This window comes from Podarcis tiliguerta (assembly GCF_965153285.1).
Source record: "Podarcis tiliguerta genome assembly, chromosome: 13".
Lineage (NCBI taxonomy): Eukaryota > Metazoa > Chordata > Lepidosauria > Squamata > Lacertidae > Podarcis > Podarcis tiliguerta.
The window spans coordinates 13119128-13139224 of record NC_139546.1 but is presented as its reverse complement, the minus strand read 5'-3'; the positions used below and the strand labels follow the sequence as shown (position 1 = coordinate 13139224).

Here is a 20097-nt window from a genome sequence, read left to right as displayed (position 1 = left end):
ACGACCATCATGGACCTCCCTCCCTCCATCTTTGGTGTGTGTTTGCGCTATCAAGGATGATTTCATTTATAGAAAGTTGTTTATTGCCAAGGGAAGGAAACTGCTTTCAGTAGATGGATTAAGTTTGGTGAACAAGGAGTTGGAAGGAAAAATGGAAGACTCATTGCAGGTGGATTCTAGGGTGTTCCACATTATTGTATCAATAACTAAAGGTGGGTCATATATACAGTAGAGACGGCACTTAATATCTGAATGGCAACTAATAGATGGCATTCACATGTCTTTGTAGGTGTAGCCCATAAAAGCCTGCCCAGGCATCTCATGGGTGATACTTACAGAGGGCATTCTGCCTTACGGATTTGAAGTTCTTTCTAATGTGACTTTCAGACTTCTGTAAGCTTGTAAATTTTACTTCAAAAAATGAAGTGGAAAGTATTGCCTTGTGTTCTAGTATGCAGCTGTCTATAATTTAGGTACAGATCGACAATTGTAGCCACCAGTCTTCCAGAATGCCCGTTTAACCTCAGCACCTACATCTTCACAAGAAATGGCTTGCGTGGTTTCTAAAAGTTGCTCAGATCGGACTTTTGTCAAGTTGTTTAAAAGGGAAGGCGTTCTATAATTGTGACTCACGGTCAGTCTTGGAAATAGTGATAAAACAGAGAGGGACATGATCTGCTATGGAGGCCTCAGGTTTGACATAAAACTCTTGATAGCAAGAGCCTGAATTACTTCCAAAGATAGGAATACAAACGTAGAAACTGTAGCATTCTTTTCAACAAAAAGCCAGTTTATTAGGCGAGAGTAAAGATAGTACAATATTTATTTTCATAACATGTAACGTATCAATGTCAAAACTCAACCCATCTTTGTGGCTACTATGGTATGGTGGTATGAGTCTGCTGCCTTATGAAGTTTATGTGGGCAGCATGGAAAGTCGTATCAATGATCAAAATGGTCCCCTACAGTTTCTCTTGCAATCTCAATCAGTCCCTTACATCATCTAAAGGCAATTTGTAGTTTGATTACACTTTTTAGCATACCGGGATTTCTAAAAGTTGGAAGAACACAGATGTTTAAAATATCTGTGTACCTAACCAAGGGTAGATAAGTAAATTTTATCCAGACATTATGTATTTATCTTCATGCTAGATTGTTAAAACCCAAGATCTCCTGAGCCACATAATAACATGCTAATTGAATAAATTACTCACATACAATAAAAAGATCAGATATTAAGAAAAAAAACCAAGCATTCAACAGTGCTAAAGTATGCAGAAGCAAACTAAGAAAACAAAATATACACCAAACAATCTCAAACCAAACTGGCTAAAGAGTTAACGTCAAAGAAAGTGCACTTCAGAACTTCTTGATACCCTCTTTAAAAGTAGTAAACCAAGGGTGTTAAAATATTCATTATTTCAGCTGCAGTGCAACTGCTAAAGGCTCAATTATATAAATGTAATTTTGATCACATTTAAATACTTTTAACAGATAATATTGATATTATTTAAAATAGGTACAAATGATTTTTGCAAGTTTTTTTTTAATGTTCCCTAACATGCATGGTTAGATAATGGCTTTATATAATATCACTAATTTAAGAAAATCTGGTCAATTTCTTTTAGATTCTTAAGATTTCAAATTCATAAATAAGTATTTTTAAATATTTTCATTTAACATTCATACTGGGTATGTTTAGCTTTGTTTCCTTCCTGTTTCCAGGTACTCATTGTCTAAAGAGAACAAATTCTTTTTCTATCACAATCAAAACTTATCTGTTACTAGACTGCACACAGTAACATGTGACAGTAATTCAAATTCATTATTTGAAAACAGAATTACTAACGAAATCTAAAAGAACTGTATCACACAGGCAGAATGATCATTGCATATGCCTGCACTGTAGAATGGATTTAAGTTCTACTTTGGCAGTTTAAAACTTTCTGATTTATTTAACATAACGTTAGATCTGCCCAGTCAATATATTGATTCTGATAACATCAAAGACTTCTTGGCTTGCGTTAACAGCTACTCAGCAGGTAGCTGCTGGGTTTAGGATAAGCAAACTTCAGTTCACATATCTCTTTACTTTTAATTTGGAAGGAAAGCTTTAAAAGTTCATTTACAATATTTAGTACAGTGCTATAATACATCCATATCTATTATCTCTATTTTTTCCTCAATGTTTCTTTGTTTCTCCCCTCTGGATCGCAGGGTTGCCACTATTCATCTGTTCATAGGTCTTATCTTCAGGTAGGACTAGCTCATGTAAGGCTTTTTCCACATCCGCTGTTCCAGTTGTCGGGGTTGTTTTTGGCAAGGTCATCTGAAGGGCACACCACAGCGTAGTGCGAGCTTTGCGTGTTGCTGTGCACATCTCTTTAATGGCCAGCGCAAGAGCAAAAACATCTGAGATGGGGGGGAAAACAATATTTGATGTTGCTACTCTTTTGAAGTGTTCAAAATTGTGTACTTTAACACAGAAAACTGCATTAATGTTTTGCTGCTTTCACTGGCTGTTGTACAAGAATAATTCCTGTCAATTTGAACAGTGGTAGAAATGCAAGGTATGCAAATTATGAATGCCAAATACACATTCTCTCCCTAAAGAACACAATCCACAAGGAACCTTTTCAAAGACTCAGTGAAGCAAAAAGGAACAGCTAAACAGCTAAACTCGCATTTATGTTTTTGCATACCTCCCATTATTTCAATAATCCATTTGCAAGAGATATTCAAGGAGATAAAGATTTCTGAGCTAATCAGTCAAGCATAATGTGAATGAAGCAGCTTTCCCTACAAGTCATGTAAACAATAACTGATAGTTGTCTTATAAAGGATAAACATCTCTTAGGGATGATGAAAGGCTGGGAAATCCTACTATTGGCAGGGCCTAGAGACTAAATTCTCCATGAAGTCCCTTGTAAGTAGTGAGTGCAGAAGACATCTGTGAGTACAAGTTCTCGCTCCTTAAAGGAGTTTGGGTCTCCTAATTCTCCTTAAAAAAGAGTGGTGGAGTGTTTTTTTCCTGCATTCCACTAACATAATTCAGAGTGTTCCAATTACCACTGTTTCATATGGTGGGTAAAAATGGGTAGGCAATTTAAGGCCCGTGGGCCGGATGCGGCCCATTCGCCTTCTCAATCCGGCCTGCGGACAGTCTGGTAATCGGCGTGTTTTTACTTGAGTAGAATGTATCCTTTTATTTAAAATGCATCTCTGGGTTATTTGTGGGGCCTGCCTGGTGTTTTTACACAAGAAGAATGTGTGCTTTTATTTAAAATGCATCTCTGGGTGGGGCATGAGAATTCATTCATTTCCCCCCTCAAAATAAAGTCTGGCCCACCACATGGTCCGGACCACGGCTGAAAAAGGTTGCTGACCCCTGGGTAAAAAAGAACAGCACAAAAGAAGAACCAGCGTACATGATGGAATACCACTTTAATTCCAGAAGACATTCTGGATTCATTGCATCAAGTAATCTGGCATCTCAACTCTGAACCTTGTACTAATGTTTAGCACTGTAATGAAAACCCAAAAGTGCCAGGGGAGACTTACAGTATATGGCAGTAAGCTGATTTAGCAGTCAATACACCATAGTCAAAAGAATTTGTTTGCACAGCAATTCTTGGATTGTAGTGCTCAAATCATTTACAATGGTACCTCGAGTTATTACATACGCTTCAGGTTACAGACTCCTCTAACCCAGAAATAGTGCTTCACGTTAAGAACTTTGCTTCAGGATAAGAACAGAAATTGTGCTCCGGCGGCGCGGCAGCAGCAGGAGGCCCCATTAGCTAAAGTGGTGCTTCAGGTTAAGAACAGTTTCAGGTTAAGAACGGACCTCCGGAATGAATTAAGTACTTAACCCGAGGTACCACTGTACTCCAAAGCAGCCTTGGTGAAATCCTACTGAATCTAATACTACTTTGGAAATTGTTATCTAGTACACAATGTACTTACTCTTTGCTAGGTGTGTAAATTTCAACCAAATATTAAACATGCCTCTCTTATTTGGAGCAAAAGCCCTAAAACAGCTCCAGGCAGAGAAACTGGGAGAACAAATATTAAAAGAAAAGTGCACCTCTATCATCTTGACATCTGGGAGCTCCTTGTCTTTGCCGATGTGAAGCATTGACAATTTCATCCTTTCTACGGGATTGCACAATGTGAATTGCTTCCAGGTGCTTGTCAAGAGCAGTAGAGATGTTAGCATGAAGAGGAGAACTTCGCAGGCGTTCCATTTTTCCCAGCAGAGTCACAACCTGCAAATATTAAAGAAGAGCAATTTACATTTTTTCATAGTTCTCTTCCTTCCTATATAGCAGTTCTTATAAGGTCTGTTGATGTCTGTCTATAAATCCACAGCTACAAACATCTCAATTAAATCAGAACCATGTAACTAGCTTTTGGTCTTGTGTTTCTCAAAGAGCAGATCCCCAAGTCATATAGCAAGATGGGTTTTTTAATCTAAGTGTTTCAAGGTCATCTAATGCAAATGAGAAGCTAAAGTTTTGAACCATTTCAAAATAATCTTAACATAAACCTATATAGGGTTCCTAAATAATGCTATCCTGGCACTGAAAAGGCTGGTTCCTAATTCACTTTAACAACATACTGTAGTCTTAGACAATTCTAATGGGTATTTAGAACCAAAGCCATAATGTAATGCTGAAGTTTAATTCAGCTGTACACCAATGGTTTAGTTAAAGGTTAGTTTCAGGAAATTATAATGCATTGCTTTACTGATTATTTTTTTAAAGTGTCAGTTTATCAAGGCACAATGCATAAATATAAAAGCATGTTTCTTAAGCTACAAACTTTATCACCAGTGGTGGTAGATGGTCACTGGGACTTGTAGGGTGGGAATCATAGAAATGTAGAGTTGGAAGGTGTTACCAAAGGTCATCTAGTCCAACCCCCTGCAATGTAGCAGGAATTGCAACTAAGCACCCCTGACAGGTGGCCATACAACCTCTGCTTTAAAAGGGGCACAACACCAAATGGAGGTGGCACCAACTAAGGGAAAACTGAAGCTAAGGGGGAAGCAGATAGCCACAGCCACCCTCTGGAACTGGTTGTAAATGAGAAGGCAGGTGGGCCTGGAGAAATCAAGACTGATGGGTGTGCTCTAATGTATCAGCCTTCACTGCTAATTACCCTCTTGAATCCAGCACGGCACAACCAAGTTCTTCCCCAAAGTACAGAAAGCACTAAAATTCAAACAGCATAAATTCAAGGCACACTTCTGAATTGTTACATCCTTGTCCTTTGTTGAACTTTTGAGTTGCCTGTATGTATATATCAATCAAAGCTAAATTCACCAAGGAAGGAAAAAATCCCATATCCCAATGAATTCTGTTAAATTATTGGGGGTTTTTTACATGGGAGAACCACATTTTCATGCCAGCAAAGCCATGCAGTTCTAAGGCAAAGAAATATATCTGGTTTAACTCAACGAAGGAACATATGGATTTGATTGGGGGCAAGGGAAGGAGACTAGGCTATAGGAGGTTTACCAGGTTGGCTGTGGGAACCTACAGAAAACAGATTAAGAACTACAATGACAGCTTCAGAAAGGACAGTGCCAGGAGGTTTGGCCAGGAAAGCAAAGGAAAAGTTTTGATAACCCATTTTGGATCAGGACCTCAAAAGAAATGCATGGTGAAAAATGAACAGATTTCCCTATGAAATGACTTTTCAGAAGATAAGCGCTGCGTTGCTAATCAAGTAATCCAAAGTAGGTCAGAAGACTATGAACCAAACTACATAATCATTTCCCCAACTTTTTGAACTTTTCTCTCTTTTTCCCAGCTCCCACTCCCTACAACCAAACACCTTTTCTACAGTTGAATGTGCAGGTATTCTTGTGTGCAGCCTGCTGTAAGATGTGAGTTCATGTGCACTGGGTACTAATCCAATCCTTGCTTTACAAGACTGACACAGGACATCTCTGATGCCCTCTGATCTACTACATCACTTCTCCCAACTTGCCTGGAACTTCAGCCCCATTAAGGTTGTCATATTTCACTTAGAGAGGTAATTTGAGATGGAGACAGGTTTAAGTGCCTCCTCCTTGCCATTTCTCAAGCAGCTTTTGGAGCCATTGAGCTTCCATTTGCACACATGTAGTTTGGCCCTGTGTTTTCATTTCACTTTTGTGTGTGATTTGTTCCAATTTTCAGGAATGGATGAAATGGTCCGACTTTGGAGTGTGTTTACTTTCTAACCTTTCTGCTTCCCAAAGGGCTCGAGGATCAGGGAAGGCACTGATGGGGTTTCCTATGCTGTGAAGACCAGTCCAGTAGGGGTCTGAAGCCAAGAAGCAGACAAAATGTCTCCTTTTTTTAATCTGTTGCCTCTGCCAAGGTTTTGTAAATTGTAGATAGATAGAACTGGAATTAGGACTGGCTCTGCCTCACACAGAATGGAGTACACAAAGCTATTTTGCATTGTCCTCCCAACTGGAACAATTGGGAGGAACAACCCATATATGGATACCCTTCAACAACCATATATGTTTTGTGTTTGGAACATCTAGCATCACAATTCCGATGTTCAGGAGAGACAGAATTAGAGGCATACTTATGCCAGTTTGGGGAGCAGAAGAGGCTGATAAGGTCTTGGGCGTGAAGGGTCCAAACTAGTCAGAGTTTGGTATTTTGACATTAAATAACTCACTCTGGCTTGTTCTCGTAACTGATCCACAATTAAGCGATCAACTCTGGATGGATTTGATGTCAGTCTTGGAATTGGAGTGTTGTTAGTACTAGACACTTTCTTCCCAGGGTAATTCTTGGCAAGAGCTGATTCAGTCTGGAAAAGATACAATTAATCTGTCATGTTAAAGATGGTAAATTATGGGGAGTATATTACAGGAAACTTGATTTATTCTTCTTTTGGGATACAAATGATGAGGATATCTACTTGAAACACAGCCATTAGTTCAGTTGTGAAGCCAAACCTAAACTCCTGAAAATAAAAAACCTATAGGACATATTTATAAAACTCAGCATCCTATTTCTAATTTGACAAAGGGTGTTGAGCTGGACTAGAATAATTCAAGATCTCAAGAAGCAAAACACACCTGCAGCTGAGGTAGCAAACTAAAAACAAAACATAAATATTGTTACCCAAAGTATTGCAAAATAACTAACTAAATGTTGCCATGCTCCCTGCAGAGAATAAGAATTATGCAGCATTCTGTAGAAAGGGTATAATTTAGATCTACATTGGTCAGTGTGAAGGTTTTCCTACTAATTTTAACAGACCATAAATTACATTCAGAGCCTTCAAAAAGTAAAACGGGCATATTTTAATGTTCATTATTTTAACTTCCAAACACCAATTATATTGGAACAGTGTTAGAACTAAAAACGTATCACAATTTAGAATATGCATTATGTATATACCGTATTGGCCTGAATATAAGCCTCTTTTTTTACAAGTTCCAACCGTGAAAAGTTAACGTGTGGCTTAAATTTGCGACCTTACAAAAATTGGCTTTTACGATATCACTGCTGAAACAGACATAGGGTAAAACGGGTGTGATGTGAGTGCCTGCAGAATTTTAAGGGAGCAGTTTATATTCCGGTGAGGCTTGTATCTATGCCAATACGGTAGGTCTTTTAGCTGGCAATCAAAGCTGCATCATACAGCTAAGTAAAGGATTTAGCTCCAGCAAGCACAAGTGACATTCTAAAATGCTACTATGTTGCAAAAAATGCAGGAATTTGTGCTCAAAGGAGGCTGCTAGAATAGAATTGTGGAATGTTAGGAAAACTGTCAGAAGTATTTATTTTTTTATTGGGCTTTAGAGGCTAGAAACTAAATTGCCTCTTGCCTGCAAATTCCATTCAAGTGGTCCACAAAAAGGTTTTGCAGCAATCAAAGCTATCAGTTCTTGGACCTGCACTACATTTATGTTTTCTGACAAGCTTGAGGCTGTTTTAACCAGGATCAGATTACCGAACAGTTAAACAAGACCCTGACCTATCTAAAGTAAAGGTAAAGGTACCCCTGCCCGTACGGGCCAGTCGTGTCCGACTCTAGGGTTGTGCGCCCATCTCACTTAAGAGGCCGGGGGCCAACGCTGTCCGGAGACACTTCTGGGTCACGTGGCCAGCGTGACAAAGCTGCTCTGGCGAGCCAGCACCAGCACAGCACACGGAAACGCCGTTTACCTTCCCGCTAGAAAGCGGTACCTATTTATCTACTTGCACTTAGGGGTGCTTCGAACTGCTAGGTGGGCAGGAGCTGGGAACGAAAGACGGGAGCTCACCCCGCTGCGGGGATTCAAACCGCCAACCATGCGATCGGCAAGTCCTAGGCACTGAGGTTTTACCCACAGCGCCACCTGCGTCCCTTCTCTAAAGCAGTACTGGTTTAAACAACTGTGCCAGCAATTTCCAATTGATCAGGACTGAAGACTGAGCAGCCCAAACCTGTTCCATGTCCCTGGTCCTAGGCATTGATAAGAAAGCTGTTCCTATAAGCTTAGCCTAATCCTTCTGTTTCTTAGATACAGTAGTGAACAGAATATTTGAAACTACTCAATATACTTATTAAGTAATTTCAAAGATTCTGTTCACTGCTGTATCTACTCCCCGTTTTGTACTCCCTTCTGATATGCATGTTTCTTCTTACCTTTTTCCGTTCTTTCTCCAAAGCTCTCCATTGTTCATAACATTCTTCCAACCTAATATGAAGTTCACTGGCTGACCCACTCCTAGTTTTCATTGGTCTTTGAAATCCAAATGTTGGCATGAAGCCTGTGAAAGAATTGTCTCCGTACATCATATCATTAAAATAAGGGTACAAGTGGCTTAAATCATCATAGGAGAACAAATCATAAGAATCCATCAGGGGAATGACAGAATGCCCAAAAGGATGGGTAGATTTCAAAGGAAATCTGTTTGAATTAAGCTGTGGAACACTTGGACTGTGCCTCAAGTCACCCATCATGAAATTGTTTGAAAAGCAAGAAGCCTGAGTGCGGTTCACACGGTTACTGACAATATTGTCTCCACTTCCTTGCCTGTGACTACTGAAGTGACCTTGAGACTCCAGTAAATCTTGGTAAGTATTCTGTGACAGTCCATCTAGATGTTTTTGTCCGTCCTCAGCATCATAATGTCCATTCTGTGATTTAACTTGAAAATTGTGCTTGTTCACATTTTCAATGATCCCATATTGCTGCGTATAGTTATCACAAAAACCATTTGGTTTGATTTTTTTGTCAATCATGGACTCAAAAAGACTTTCTTCTGTTACCTTACCCAGTCCTTCTGTATGACCGGCAGACTGAACCCTGTCTCCAGCGTTGCTATCATTGAAATCAAAACCGGAAAATACTGTGGGGTTTTCTTGGCAATATTTCTGGAGCAACAAATTATTGTTTAAAGTTGCATTGCTTGATGGCAACTGAGAAAAATCATAAGAATGATTGGAACCTTTTGAACCAGCAGTTAAATGATTATTCAACTTTATCAAGGTGCTTTGATTCCGAATAGGGATGGAGGAACTGTTTTTAGTCTGTATGTTGATCCACGTTGGCCTTAGATTTGTGCCTGATGAAGAAGTTACTGGGTTTGTTGATAAGATATTCAGTGATTTGAAATATTCTGAATTTTCTGTAGCATTTGCAAAATCACCACTCCCCGAAACAGCTGTGTGAGATTTGAGGGCAAAATCTGATTTTAAACCAAAGTCAGGGGTAAATGAATTTTCATTCACAAACTGCTTTTCTGACATGAGTCCGGTAGTCTTTTGAAATGTAAAATTCTGCTGTTCTGAAGAGACATCTTCCATTTTCTTCTGGACAGCTGGTTTATTTTGAAAAAGTTTGCTATAATTATCAGTATCTAAAGCTGGTAACTCGGGTGTTCCACTTGGTAATTTTTTACTCTCTTGAACACTATAATTTGCATTTTTATTATGCTTTGTTTTATTTGGATGAGAATAATCCAGGTATCTACAATAATCTGCACTTTCACCATATCTACTAAATTGTGAAAGAAGCATCTCAGCTCTCTTTTGGTGCACCTGTGCATCATGTCCTTTAGGACCTACCTTATCCCTTCCATAAGCATAAGTATCTGCTCCTGATTCTTTTATTGCTTCTAAAAGACTGGTTTGTGGGGCAAAACATGTTTTCACATATGAATAGTCTTGAAACTGTGGTGTCTTTGCATTCTCATTGTTCTGAATATTATAACAGCTGACATGATCATTCCTGGAAGGGTACAGCCATTGCTCATCAATGTCGATGTTAGTGAGCCCATGGTAAAGGTCATCCACTTTCTGTTGCAATGCTACAGGACCAGCATGCATATACTGTTTGTCAGACACGGGCAAAGTTTCTCCACCATAAAAAGTCTGTTGAGGGATGGCTCCATCTATTGGCCTCTTTGTTTCCGACAGCAGGTCAGGGTGGTCTGTAAATCGGGTTGTGCTCACAGGCCATACTGATTTTAAGTTGGAGGCGCACGCCCTACAAGAATGAAACATAAACAGTTGCACAATTCCTTACATAGATTTTAACCTATTATACTAATCTTTATTTTTACTTTTGGTATGTCCCATGGCCAGTGTGTTGTCAGAGCTATTGGTATAATTTCAAATGAAGACTGTGAAAGCCAGAGACATGTATCAAGCTAGATCACACTAAACTTTTTTTTTTTTGGGGGGGGGGGTCAAAACCGATACTTGAGGTCTGCATGTAGTTGGCATACCACTTATTTAATGCACATCTTTATATATGAATGATGTGTAATAAGCTGTTTAAAGTACTTGCCAAAACCACAAATACACTAATAAAAAATGTAAGATTCAGGTTAATATGCATTACTGCCTTCTTGATAATGGCAGCAGAAATTACAAGCTTCCACTGATGGCAGATGCAGAATATTCTCAGTGGAACAAGAGCAGTTGGAAAAAGTGAGTAGATGTGTAGGAAATTACTATCCTATGTTGAATATATTACCAACCCGTCAGCAAAATATGGCTGAGATTTATCTTGTTCTTCCAAGATGTTAGACACAAGTCCATATAAGTCTGTTTCACTGCCATAGTCATTTCTTTCTGTTTGAATCCTAAGTGGGGTGAGAAAAGTAGGTTAAGTATTTGCTAAGAATGTCTGCCTATATTCATATTTACATTTCTATTATTTCTAGCTATAACGTTTGCCACCAAAAAAAATCAACAATATCCTGGAACTGCAGCTTTTAGAGCTGCCTGTGTTCCACAAAGATCTCACACATTAACAGATTGTTTGAGAGCTAGCATGGAATGTAAAGGCTGAATGTAGACCACTGAGACATTTCACCATCTACAAAAGGGGGAAGAAAATCAAAATCCCTTTAACCTCTTGACTGTGCTGCTTCCCAAGCTGTCAAAGACCCACGTCACAACCATCATGTTGACTTGAAGCCCAGCAAGTTCTTTTTTTGTTCAGATTATTTATAGTACATTGTACACCCAGACATATTATGAGAGGCTGCGGTTCAGAATTCCCGCAGACTATTATGAATGACAGCATGTTAAACCTGTTGATGAGTGGAATATACAAATGATTCAAAAATTTAACTTGTCCGCCTCACATGCAGACTGCGCATATTTGACTGCATGCAGACTTGAACCACATACAATGTGTTCATCCCTGCTGCAGGCAAACCCCAAGGACAGGTGTGGGAAACTTTTTCTGGTTGGCAGGTCAGATCCTTATCTCCCTACCCCTGCTGGGCCAAATCTGACAGGTGAGCTGGTCCACCAACCTGTCACTCACCCATCATCGTGATATCAGGTGACAATGAGCTTTGACTTCAAAGCACAGTACAGGACTGTTTGAAAGTCTGTAAATAGCTCCATGCTGCTACATGAACCTCTCAAAACAGGAGGTTCAAACAGCAGAGTGGGGCTGCTTGCAAAGGAGCTTTCAAACAGTCCCACACTGCTCCTTGAACCTCTGGTTGTCAGAAGTCGAAGAAGCAGTATAGGGATGGAGAAATGGTTTCCATTGAAACTGCTGATAAACTGGAGGTCCCACCCACCTGTGTTTTTCAGCGGTTTAGAACTGCTTAACCCTCTTGGAGCAAGGCTGCCTCTGCCACCCATCAGCTAATGGGCAGTAAAAGCATGTCTTGCTGTAGCAAAGGAACAATTGACAACTCATTTTAAGCTCCCAATTGTTCCTTTGAAGCCCTGCCCTTACCTGCCTCACACCTGATGTCATGTATGGAGCAGGTAGGCATGGCTTGCCAAAAAGAGCACGGTGAGCTAAAAGTAAAAGCCTGGTGAACCAGCTTCCCCACTCCAAGTTGAGGCAGCCCAGCTAAACAATCTCTTGTAAGATTTTAGACAGCAGGAAGAAAAATGATGTTACTATGTTGTAAGTAAATCAACTGATAAACAGTGGTGTGGTTTAACACAAGATTTTGAACTCAGGTAATTTGTATCAATTTTCTTATGCCCTAGACTGATCTTACTGGCCATGTTTATTTTACTTTAATAAACAAAGCTAGAAATGTGAAATTACCAACTTTGCCTAATATTGTATTTGCACAATGCTGTATTTGCATTTGGCTCCCATTCATTGTTGCTAATAAATATATGAAATAGAAAATTTCCATGGAAGAATGAAACACTGGGAAAGTTTCCAAATAAAGGATCCATAGATTCAATGGGCTATACCAGGATCTCAAGATCATCTAAATCACACCTCTATCCTTTGACATATGCTGTACACTAACCCAGTTCTAGTGGTGCTGGCAAATTTCTCCCAAGCCAGGCTCAGAAGAATATTTCAGGGCACTGGAAAACCCACCTCAAAAGGAAAGGTATGTTTTACAGCAAGTGCGGAGAAACTTCAGCTCTCTAACTCCAATCATTCATTGCCATTGGCCATGCTTGCTAGAAGTTGTAGTTCAGCAATATCTAGAGGGCCAAAGGTTCCTAACACCTATTTTACATACTCCAAACTTCCTCTCCCACTCAAATAAAAATCTGCCACTCCTCTCCATACCCTAAAGCCATCCCTGCTACGCACTCTGAACATTACCCTTCCTTCCCACATTTTTCCTTCCCCCATCAGTGGAAAAACAACAGAAGCACAAATAAATTTTCTCTTCCCTCGCTCGCTTGCTCCCCTCTTCTTTTTCCCTCACTGATGTGGTGCAGTAGATTATACCAAGTGTGATGGGGTGCAGTGAACTATGGAAGATGCAGTTCTTACAGTTCGTGCAACTGCAGGAGCTCTTGAAATAACTACAGCCACAAATCCATTTTCTATTAGACTGAGGGGGGTTGAATCTTTTCAACTCCCTCTGCTGCTCCTGCCAATGACATGGGCAGGGGGAGTGTGGTTGGGGTATAGAAGAGGGTATAATAACACCTTTCTGAGTTCTAAGTTTGGCTCAGGATTTCCACACCCACCCAGACCCAATCAGGAAAGCTTCAGAGGGGTTGCTCATTCTCATATGCTATAAATAGGTGGTAAGAACAGAATGAAGTGGCTGATGCCTGACGGACACCTTTACAATATATGGAACAAATCAAAGCAATATAAATTAAAGAAAGTGAGCATAGCTGCATTCTACATCAAAAAGCAAAAAAACTTCTGAGTTGCTAGCCTGACCTGAAAAGAACTCAATTCTGACACCAACTATAGAGTCAAGATGGATTCTGAACATGAAAAATAAAAACCCACCATTCACAAATTCTCTCCAAAAAACACATCATGTTTTTTGGACATGTATTGTCAATTTGTACCCTTCAGTCCAGTAGAAACTAGCAATTTATGCAATGAAAATAAGCAAACTATTTACCATACAATTTTCTCTTCCTAGTCATATAACAGTTAAATTATGTACCTGTTCTTTACACTAATCTGAGAACTAGGGGGTTGTTTAATATCATCTGCATATGTAGACCATGGAACATAGAAAAGAGATGAATCAGCGTGGTTTGAACATTCAGAAGCTGTAGAAATTGAAGTACTGTAAGTCTGCCGTAAGTCTACATTCTCTTCACTCTGTATTTTAAATTCAAGAAGAGAAAATTAATATTAAAAATATTAATTTTAATGCATTAATTTCATAATTAATTTCCTAAATTGAGAATAAATTGGTTGGAAAGGACCAAAGGCCATCAAGTTCAGCTAATTGATTCCAGACAGTACTAGTCGTCCCCACGACTACTGCAAAGGAGCCACATCACAACACACTAAAGAGAGATTACTCAGCCACTTTGACGGGTAGGGGGGCGGGGACTTTTACTGATCTGAAATAGGCTACAGCAAAGGTATATAATAGCAACCACAAATATAGCTACATTTTGCTTTAAAACCCTTGAGAGTATTTCCCCCCACAGTTCCAGAGATAATGTTCCCTAATTTAACATACTTCTGTTTTTTAGTTTCTAAGAAAACCAGTAAACAACACTAAATAAAATTTGTTTCCAAATTAATCTCTGAGGTAGGAGTAAGTTATTACTTCTCACAGTTAAAGGGAATTTGTTGTTGAAATTTAACACAATTCAGCAGGATTTTATAATTTATACTTGTTGGGCTAAATTTTATTATAAAACACTTTGTACTATGGGGAATTCTATTTGGATTTCATTTATTACTAAGGCATCCAGTGTGCAATCAGTTTTACTTGTATAAACGAATAAAGTATGTCAAAGTGATGTGTTCATCATATGACCCCCAATGAAGTAATCCTAATCCACAGTTTTGTATACTGGATGCACGAAAGTGTGATGTCCAGGGAAAACATCCAGCAATAGAGTAATGTGTGTAATGCTGCATGCCTAAGCCCATGTGGTATACAACACATTCTGTCTCCATGGGAAATTTAAGCTTATAAATGCACTGTGATATCTGATCAAAGTAATTGAAAATGAAAACTGAGTTATGCCTTATGCATTGAATTTTAATTGGTGAAATGATTGCTTGTTCAGTTTCCATGGCTGTTCATTCACATATATTATCATTTATACGGTACTTTTAATGAACAAAATATTTTCCAATTCTCTTTAATGTTTTGAAAAATGAATATGAAATATTTTCTAGTTCTATATTCTAGCATCAAGTCTAAACAACCTATACCAACTGCTAAGGAGCTAAAGAGACAAGACTTGTATAAGACCTAAAGCAGGTTTTACTTCAGGCTTTTAAATCTTTTTTTTTAATCAGAACTAAGTTTACATTACTTTTCCATTAAAAATCCCTCGTTTCCCTCACACAAGCTTTCTTTATTTCTTAAACAATTGAGAATCAGATATACTTGCCAAACTACTATACTTGGAGTTGATTATTCCAAGATGTTTCAGAAGATAGTAATCTACCTTCTGCCCACCCGAGCTAGACAATTCATGGCTAAGTGAGAATACAAAAATGTTTGAAGCAGCTATGGTTGCACAAATTCATTATGGACAATTCAAAGTTACACCAATATGATTAGTAGTACCTTTTAATATGCAAGTGTTAAACTGAACTTGCTAAACCTTTCTTTTAAATCCCATTAAAAGTTAGGATGCCTGTAAATTATCTATCAAAACTGGATGGTTAGCTGAGAAGCAAATGGAAGATAGTTAGCTACTCATAAATTTTATTTTTAAAGGATATATTATTTTATTTGCAGATGCAATCAGAAGGCAGTTAAGATATTGTGTACTACTCTCTCACTGAAAGATGGGGCTATTTATTAATTAAATTTATTCCCCATCTATTATTCCTGAAGAGTACTGAAGGCAGCTAAAAAACATAAAATTGAGGCAATTTTCAGTAACTGATTAGTTATAGAAACCACAGTGCCTATATATACCTATCTCCTTCCAATGATCTTAATAAAAATGTATTCAAATTCTTCCTGAACATAGCCTTGCAAAAAGTATGCCTGGTCTTCCTCAGAAGGGTTTAGAATAGAATAGAATAGAAATTTATTTGTCATTGTCCGTATATACACAGTATACACAACAACGAAAATCAAACACCCACCCAAAGACCGGCTTCACATACACATTTGCACGTTTCAGAGATGGGGTACTGCCAGAGAAAGCCCTTTTGTTTGTACACTGCTAGCCATCCATGGTATGGAGAAGTATGAACCTTCCTCTCTATATCACAATTTGTATTTGTCCAGCACTCCATACAATAGGTAGCTTACTAGGACAGTTGATATAGTTGTAGCTCTACAAGAAAGTAAGAGGTATCCTACTAGCTCAAGTTAGCTCAAGCTAAATGACCATCTAGTTAACAGAGCAAGAAAGCAACAGCCCTGCCACACTGTTGTCCCAGAAACAGGTATTCAGTCAAACACTGTCTCTGAACCTGGATCATCAATCTACAGGGCTGCATCAGCACATCAGCTCATCAAACTAGAGGACATGGCACCACACTAATACAGCAATTATGGTGTGAAGATAATTTAAAAGAAAGTAAGTCCACTATTCACTGAAAACATTGGATACTTCTACTAGACGCTCAAGCAGTGTTTGGGGGAAAAGGAACTCTTTACCTTTCAGAACAGCTTGAAAGCCCATACACACCACTCTGGAACTCCTTGGAGAACTTGCACATTAATAGAGTTAACTGCCATTCAAACATGGGCATATGCTTTTTCACCCAAGTTTTCAAATATGTTTAACTTAAAGTTCAACTATAATGAGTTATCATGTACTTAGAAGTGAGTGTTGAAATGTAACACATTAGAAGGGTAAGTATTTCATGTAGTCCCATTCCTTCCAAGTTCTTCTGGATATGACAGGAGACTGACTATAGACGGCTGCCCTCCTGGATATCATCGTACGACACAGATGATAAGGAAATGAGCATTATGAGTACAGCAGGCGTTCCCAAACTGTGGTCTGCAAGCTGCATTCAGGTGGTCTGCAGCGTGTCTGAATTTGTGGCTGAAGATGGAAGATGACATAGCCACTCCATACTGATTTTTAATTGTATTTTTATTTCTTCTTTTATTTCTTATATTGTATTTTACTGGATTACAATTTGAATTTGACAGACTTTAAATTATAATACAATGAATCAAATACAATATATAAGAACTAAAAGAAGAAATAAAGGTAAAAATTAAAAATTCTACAGAATAAAGTACAATGTACTGCAATTTCTACAACAGGCATAAAAATAATTGTAGCCTGCCAAGAATCTCAGGAATTTTCAAGTTGCCCTGGAGGGTGGGAGTTTGGAAACCACGGAACTGAAGTAAAATATAAAGAGCATGCCCCCCCCCGCCCCAACATGATACTTACTTTAATTTAAAAAAGGAACCCTGACCATTAGGTCGTCGTGACCGACTCTGAGGTTGCGTGCTCATCTCGCTCTATAGGCTGAGGGAGCTGGCGTTTGTCCGCAGACAGCTTCTGGATCATGTGACCAGCATCACTAAGCCGCTTCTGGCGAACCAGAGCAGCACACGGAAACGCCGTTTACCTTCCTGCCGAAGCAGTCCCTATTTATCTACTTGCACATGACGTGCTTTCGAACTGCTAGGTTGGCAGGAGCAGGGACCGAGCAACGGGAGCTCACCCCATTGCAGGGATTTGAACCGCCGACCTTCTGATCGACAAGTCCTAGGCTCTGTGGTTTAACCCACAGCGCCACCTGAGTCCCTTACTTTAATTTATAGTACCCTGTTATTACTCAAGTACAGAAATCACATGAGAAGCAGCTCTAATGCATTTCAAATACAGTGTTTATTATCAGGCCAGTAAAATCAAATAGAACCATACTAATAGTGTAATGCTAGTAATGCTACATAATGCTTTATTATGAAAACTCTCTAATGTATTTCTAAAAGAAAATTATCTCAAGTTGATAAAAAACTGACTGAACCTGCAATTTGTAGCAATCATAGAAGGAGCTGCAACCTGTCATGATAACGTTATTGAACACATCCGTCAGTCTTCCACTGGACTCTGCACTATTCAAATAGCGGCTGGTGCCTCTGAATGCTACTTTGGGCTGAGACAAAAAAGTGGAAAGACAAATTAACCTACATCTAAATTGTTTTACAGATACCAACATCCCCCTTCCCCTTTGGATTGCCTACACACTGCAATTATTATGCCGAGTTTGAGAGAACCAGTAACGAGGCCTGATCTGCAAATATATATATATATATATATATATATATATATATGAGAAAGCCAAGGGGGAAAACTGCACAGGTGCCTTTGACTCTCTCAACGAAGCCGACTGAGAGCCAAACAGGTGTCGCTGTTCTGAAGGCAATCTTTCCTCTGCTGAGGAACAACTGAGAAATGGCAGGCAGATTGGGGGGGGGGGGGGAGAGTGTGATGTGAAAACAAAAAAACACACGACTTGGCCAACAGTTGGTTCCACACAACCGGGTGTCCCGGTTCTGGTATTCCAAGGACACGCCGAACTTGTCGAGTCGTCCGCTCCCCCAAATTCCTCTGCACTCCCGCCTTGCTTCCTCAGGCTCCTCAGCCCGCGACACCCGTTTCTCCTCGTCTCTCCCCTTCCGACGACCCCTTTCCACCCCCCTCCATCTTCCTATTCAAACCTAACTCGGAAGAGCTGCTTTCCCACTCTCTGGGGAGGGGGAGCCCACCAGACGCAGCCCCCCACCGTTTCAAGACCCCTTACTCTTTCGACAGCGCCCCCCGCGCCTCAACTCCTCGCCCCCTCAGCGCCCCGCACCCCTCAACCTACCCGCCCTAGGGAGAGCAACCCCCGCCGTTTGCTCTCCCTCCGCTCGGCCACCCCCTCACCTCCATCCCCTTCCCTACACAGGTTTAAGGGCGCCTCTCACTCCACACACACCCGCCCCCTCTTCAAGGGAAACCAGGGGCCAGAGAGGGGCGTCGCGCTGCCCCCGCCATGACCGCGCAGGGGGGCGTGGTAGCTCCCTTCACCCTGCAGCCCAGACTGGCTCTGACTGCGATGCGAGAACAGCCAAGGCAGCCGTTACCAAGCCTGACAGGGAGGGGGGAGGGGAGGGGAGGGGACGGCCGGGTGGCAGAGAAGGGGCCCGCCGAGGTTCTCCCTCCACCGCGCGATTGGCCAGCACCCGCAGCCGGGCGGCCAATAAGGCGCCGGCTTTCCTCCCTCCGCTCCCTTTTCTCCTCCCCCGTAGGCCTGCCTCCTCCTCCCTCGGGTCTCAAGACACTTAACCACGAGGGTATGGAGCTTAGGGCCACCAATAGAGCCCGAGGCAAAAGTGTGATTCCAGCACGCCTCCCCTCCCCCTGCTGGCGTTAACTGGCGGTTATCGACGTCCGTCTCCGGAGAGGTGGGCCAATCCTATGTTCATATAGGGCACACCACCTCCACCTCCTCCTCCAAACCCCCTGATCGGCGCCGGCTTCTTTGCGCATTGGGCAGCCAGCGCGTCCAATCGCAACCTCTCCGTTGTTTTTTGCCCCCCTTCCGCCTACCCCATTCAGCGGACCGAGGGACACCTGGCGCGCGATTGGACGCGTCGCCGCCTGCCCAATGAGAAGCCGGGAAAGTGTTTTGTTCACCCGGTGATAAGCAAAAAGGCGGTTGGAGTAGAAGCTTCAAGCCTTTTCCCGCTCGAAAAAAATGAAGGGGGCTAGGAGTGTGAGGGGAAGCAGCTTGAGGAAATATGTGGTGGGATTGAGAGAGAGAAGCGGGTAGATTTAAAAACTGAATTTTAAATATAATAATAATACATTATTATTTATACCCCTCCCATCTGGCTGAGTTTCCCCAGCCACTCTAAAGAACTGAACAAAAAAACCCTGAGGTAAACCCACAGCTGGTGAACGCGTAGCACGGGAAAGGGGAGCTGTGAGAAGGACTGAGGCAGGAGCAGGCCTTTGGTGCAGTTTTTGTGCCTGCGGGCAAACGAGATTTCGCTTGGGCTACTAAGATTCAGCCCTATAGTCTCCTCCCCACACCCAAAAAAATTAAAAATAAAAATAAATTTGAAAAGGAAAGATGTTGCATATGCGCTGTATGGGGAGAGTCCCACTGCACCTTGACCATTTTAGGGGTCTCCACAGGGCCAAAGAGGACTCACATAAAAACCTAAGAGAAGCTTGCTGGAACAGGCTAGTGGCCCAATTAGTCCAGCATCCTATTTT

The 20097-nt window shown here is 40.7% G+C and overlaps 1 protein-coding gene and 1 long non-coding RNA gene across 8 annotated transcripts in view; one reads left to right on the top strand and one right to left on the bottom strand.

Annotated features, from left to right (window-relative positions):
* Nucleotides 1-769: 769 nt before the first annotated feature.
* Nucleotides 770-19674, bottom strand: MEIOC (meiosis specific with coiled-coil domain). 6 transcript variants are annotated; one of them, XM_083407599.1, is made up of 8 exons: nt 19426-19674; nt 17858-17986; nt 13872-14032; nt 10992-11096; nt 8650-10495; nt 6685-6819; nt 4088-4268; nt 770-2412 (listed from the first exon to the last, which is right to left on the bottom strand). In XM_083407599.1, the coding sequence occupies exons 2-8, from the start codon at nt 17897-17899 to the stop codon at nt 2183-2185; spliced, it is 2700 nt and encodes an 899-aa protein (XP_083263725.1). In that variant the 5' UTR covers nt 17900-17986; nt 19426-19674; the 3' UTR covers nt 770-2182. The 6 variants fall into 6 exon arrangements, with proteins under 6 accessions (XP_083263725.1, XP_083263724.1, XP_083263720.1 ...); XM_083407598.1 differs by lacking the exon at nt 19426-19674 and adding an exon at nt 18701-19120; XM_083407594.1 differs by lacking the exon at nt 19426-19674 and adding an exon at nt 18760-19013.
* Nucleotides 19120-20097, top strand: part of LOC310661673 — a 63383-nt gene continuing 62405 nt past the window's right edge. For both annotated transcript variants that reach the window (XR_014504035.1, XR_014504036.1), the window contains exon 1: nt 19120-19280. This is a non-coding gene — a long non-coding RNA (uncharacterized lncRNA). The remainder of the gene's footprint in view (nt 19281-20097) is intronic.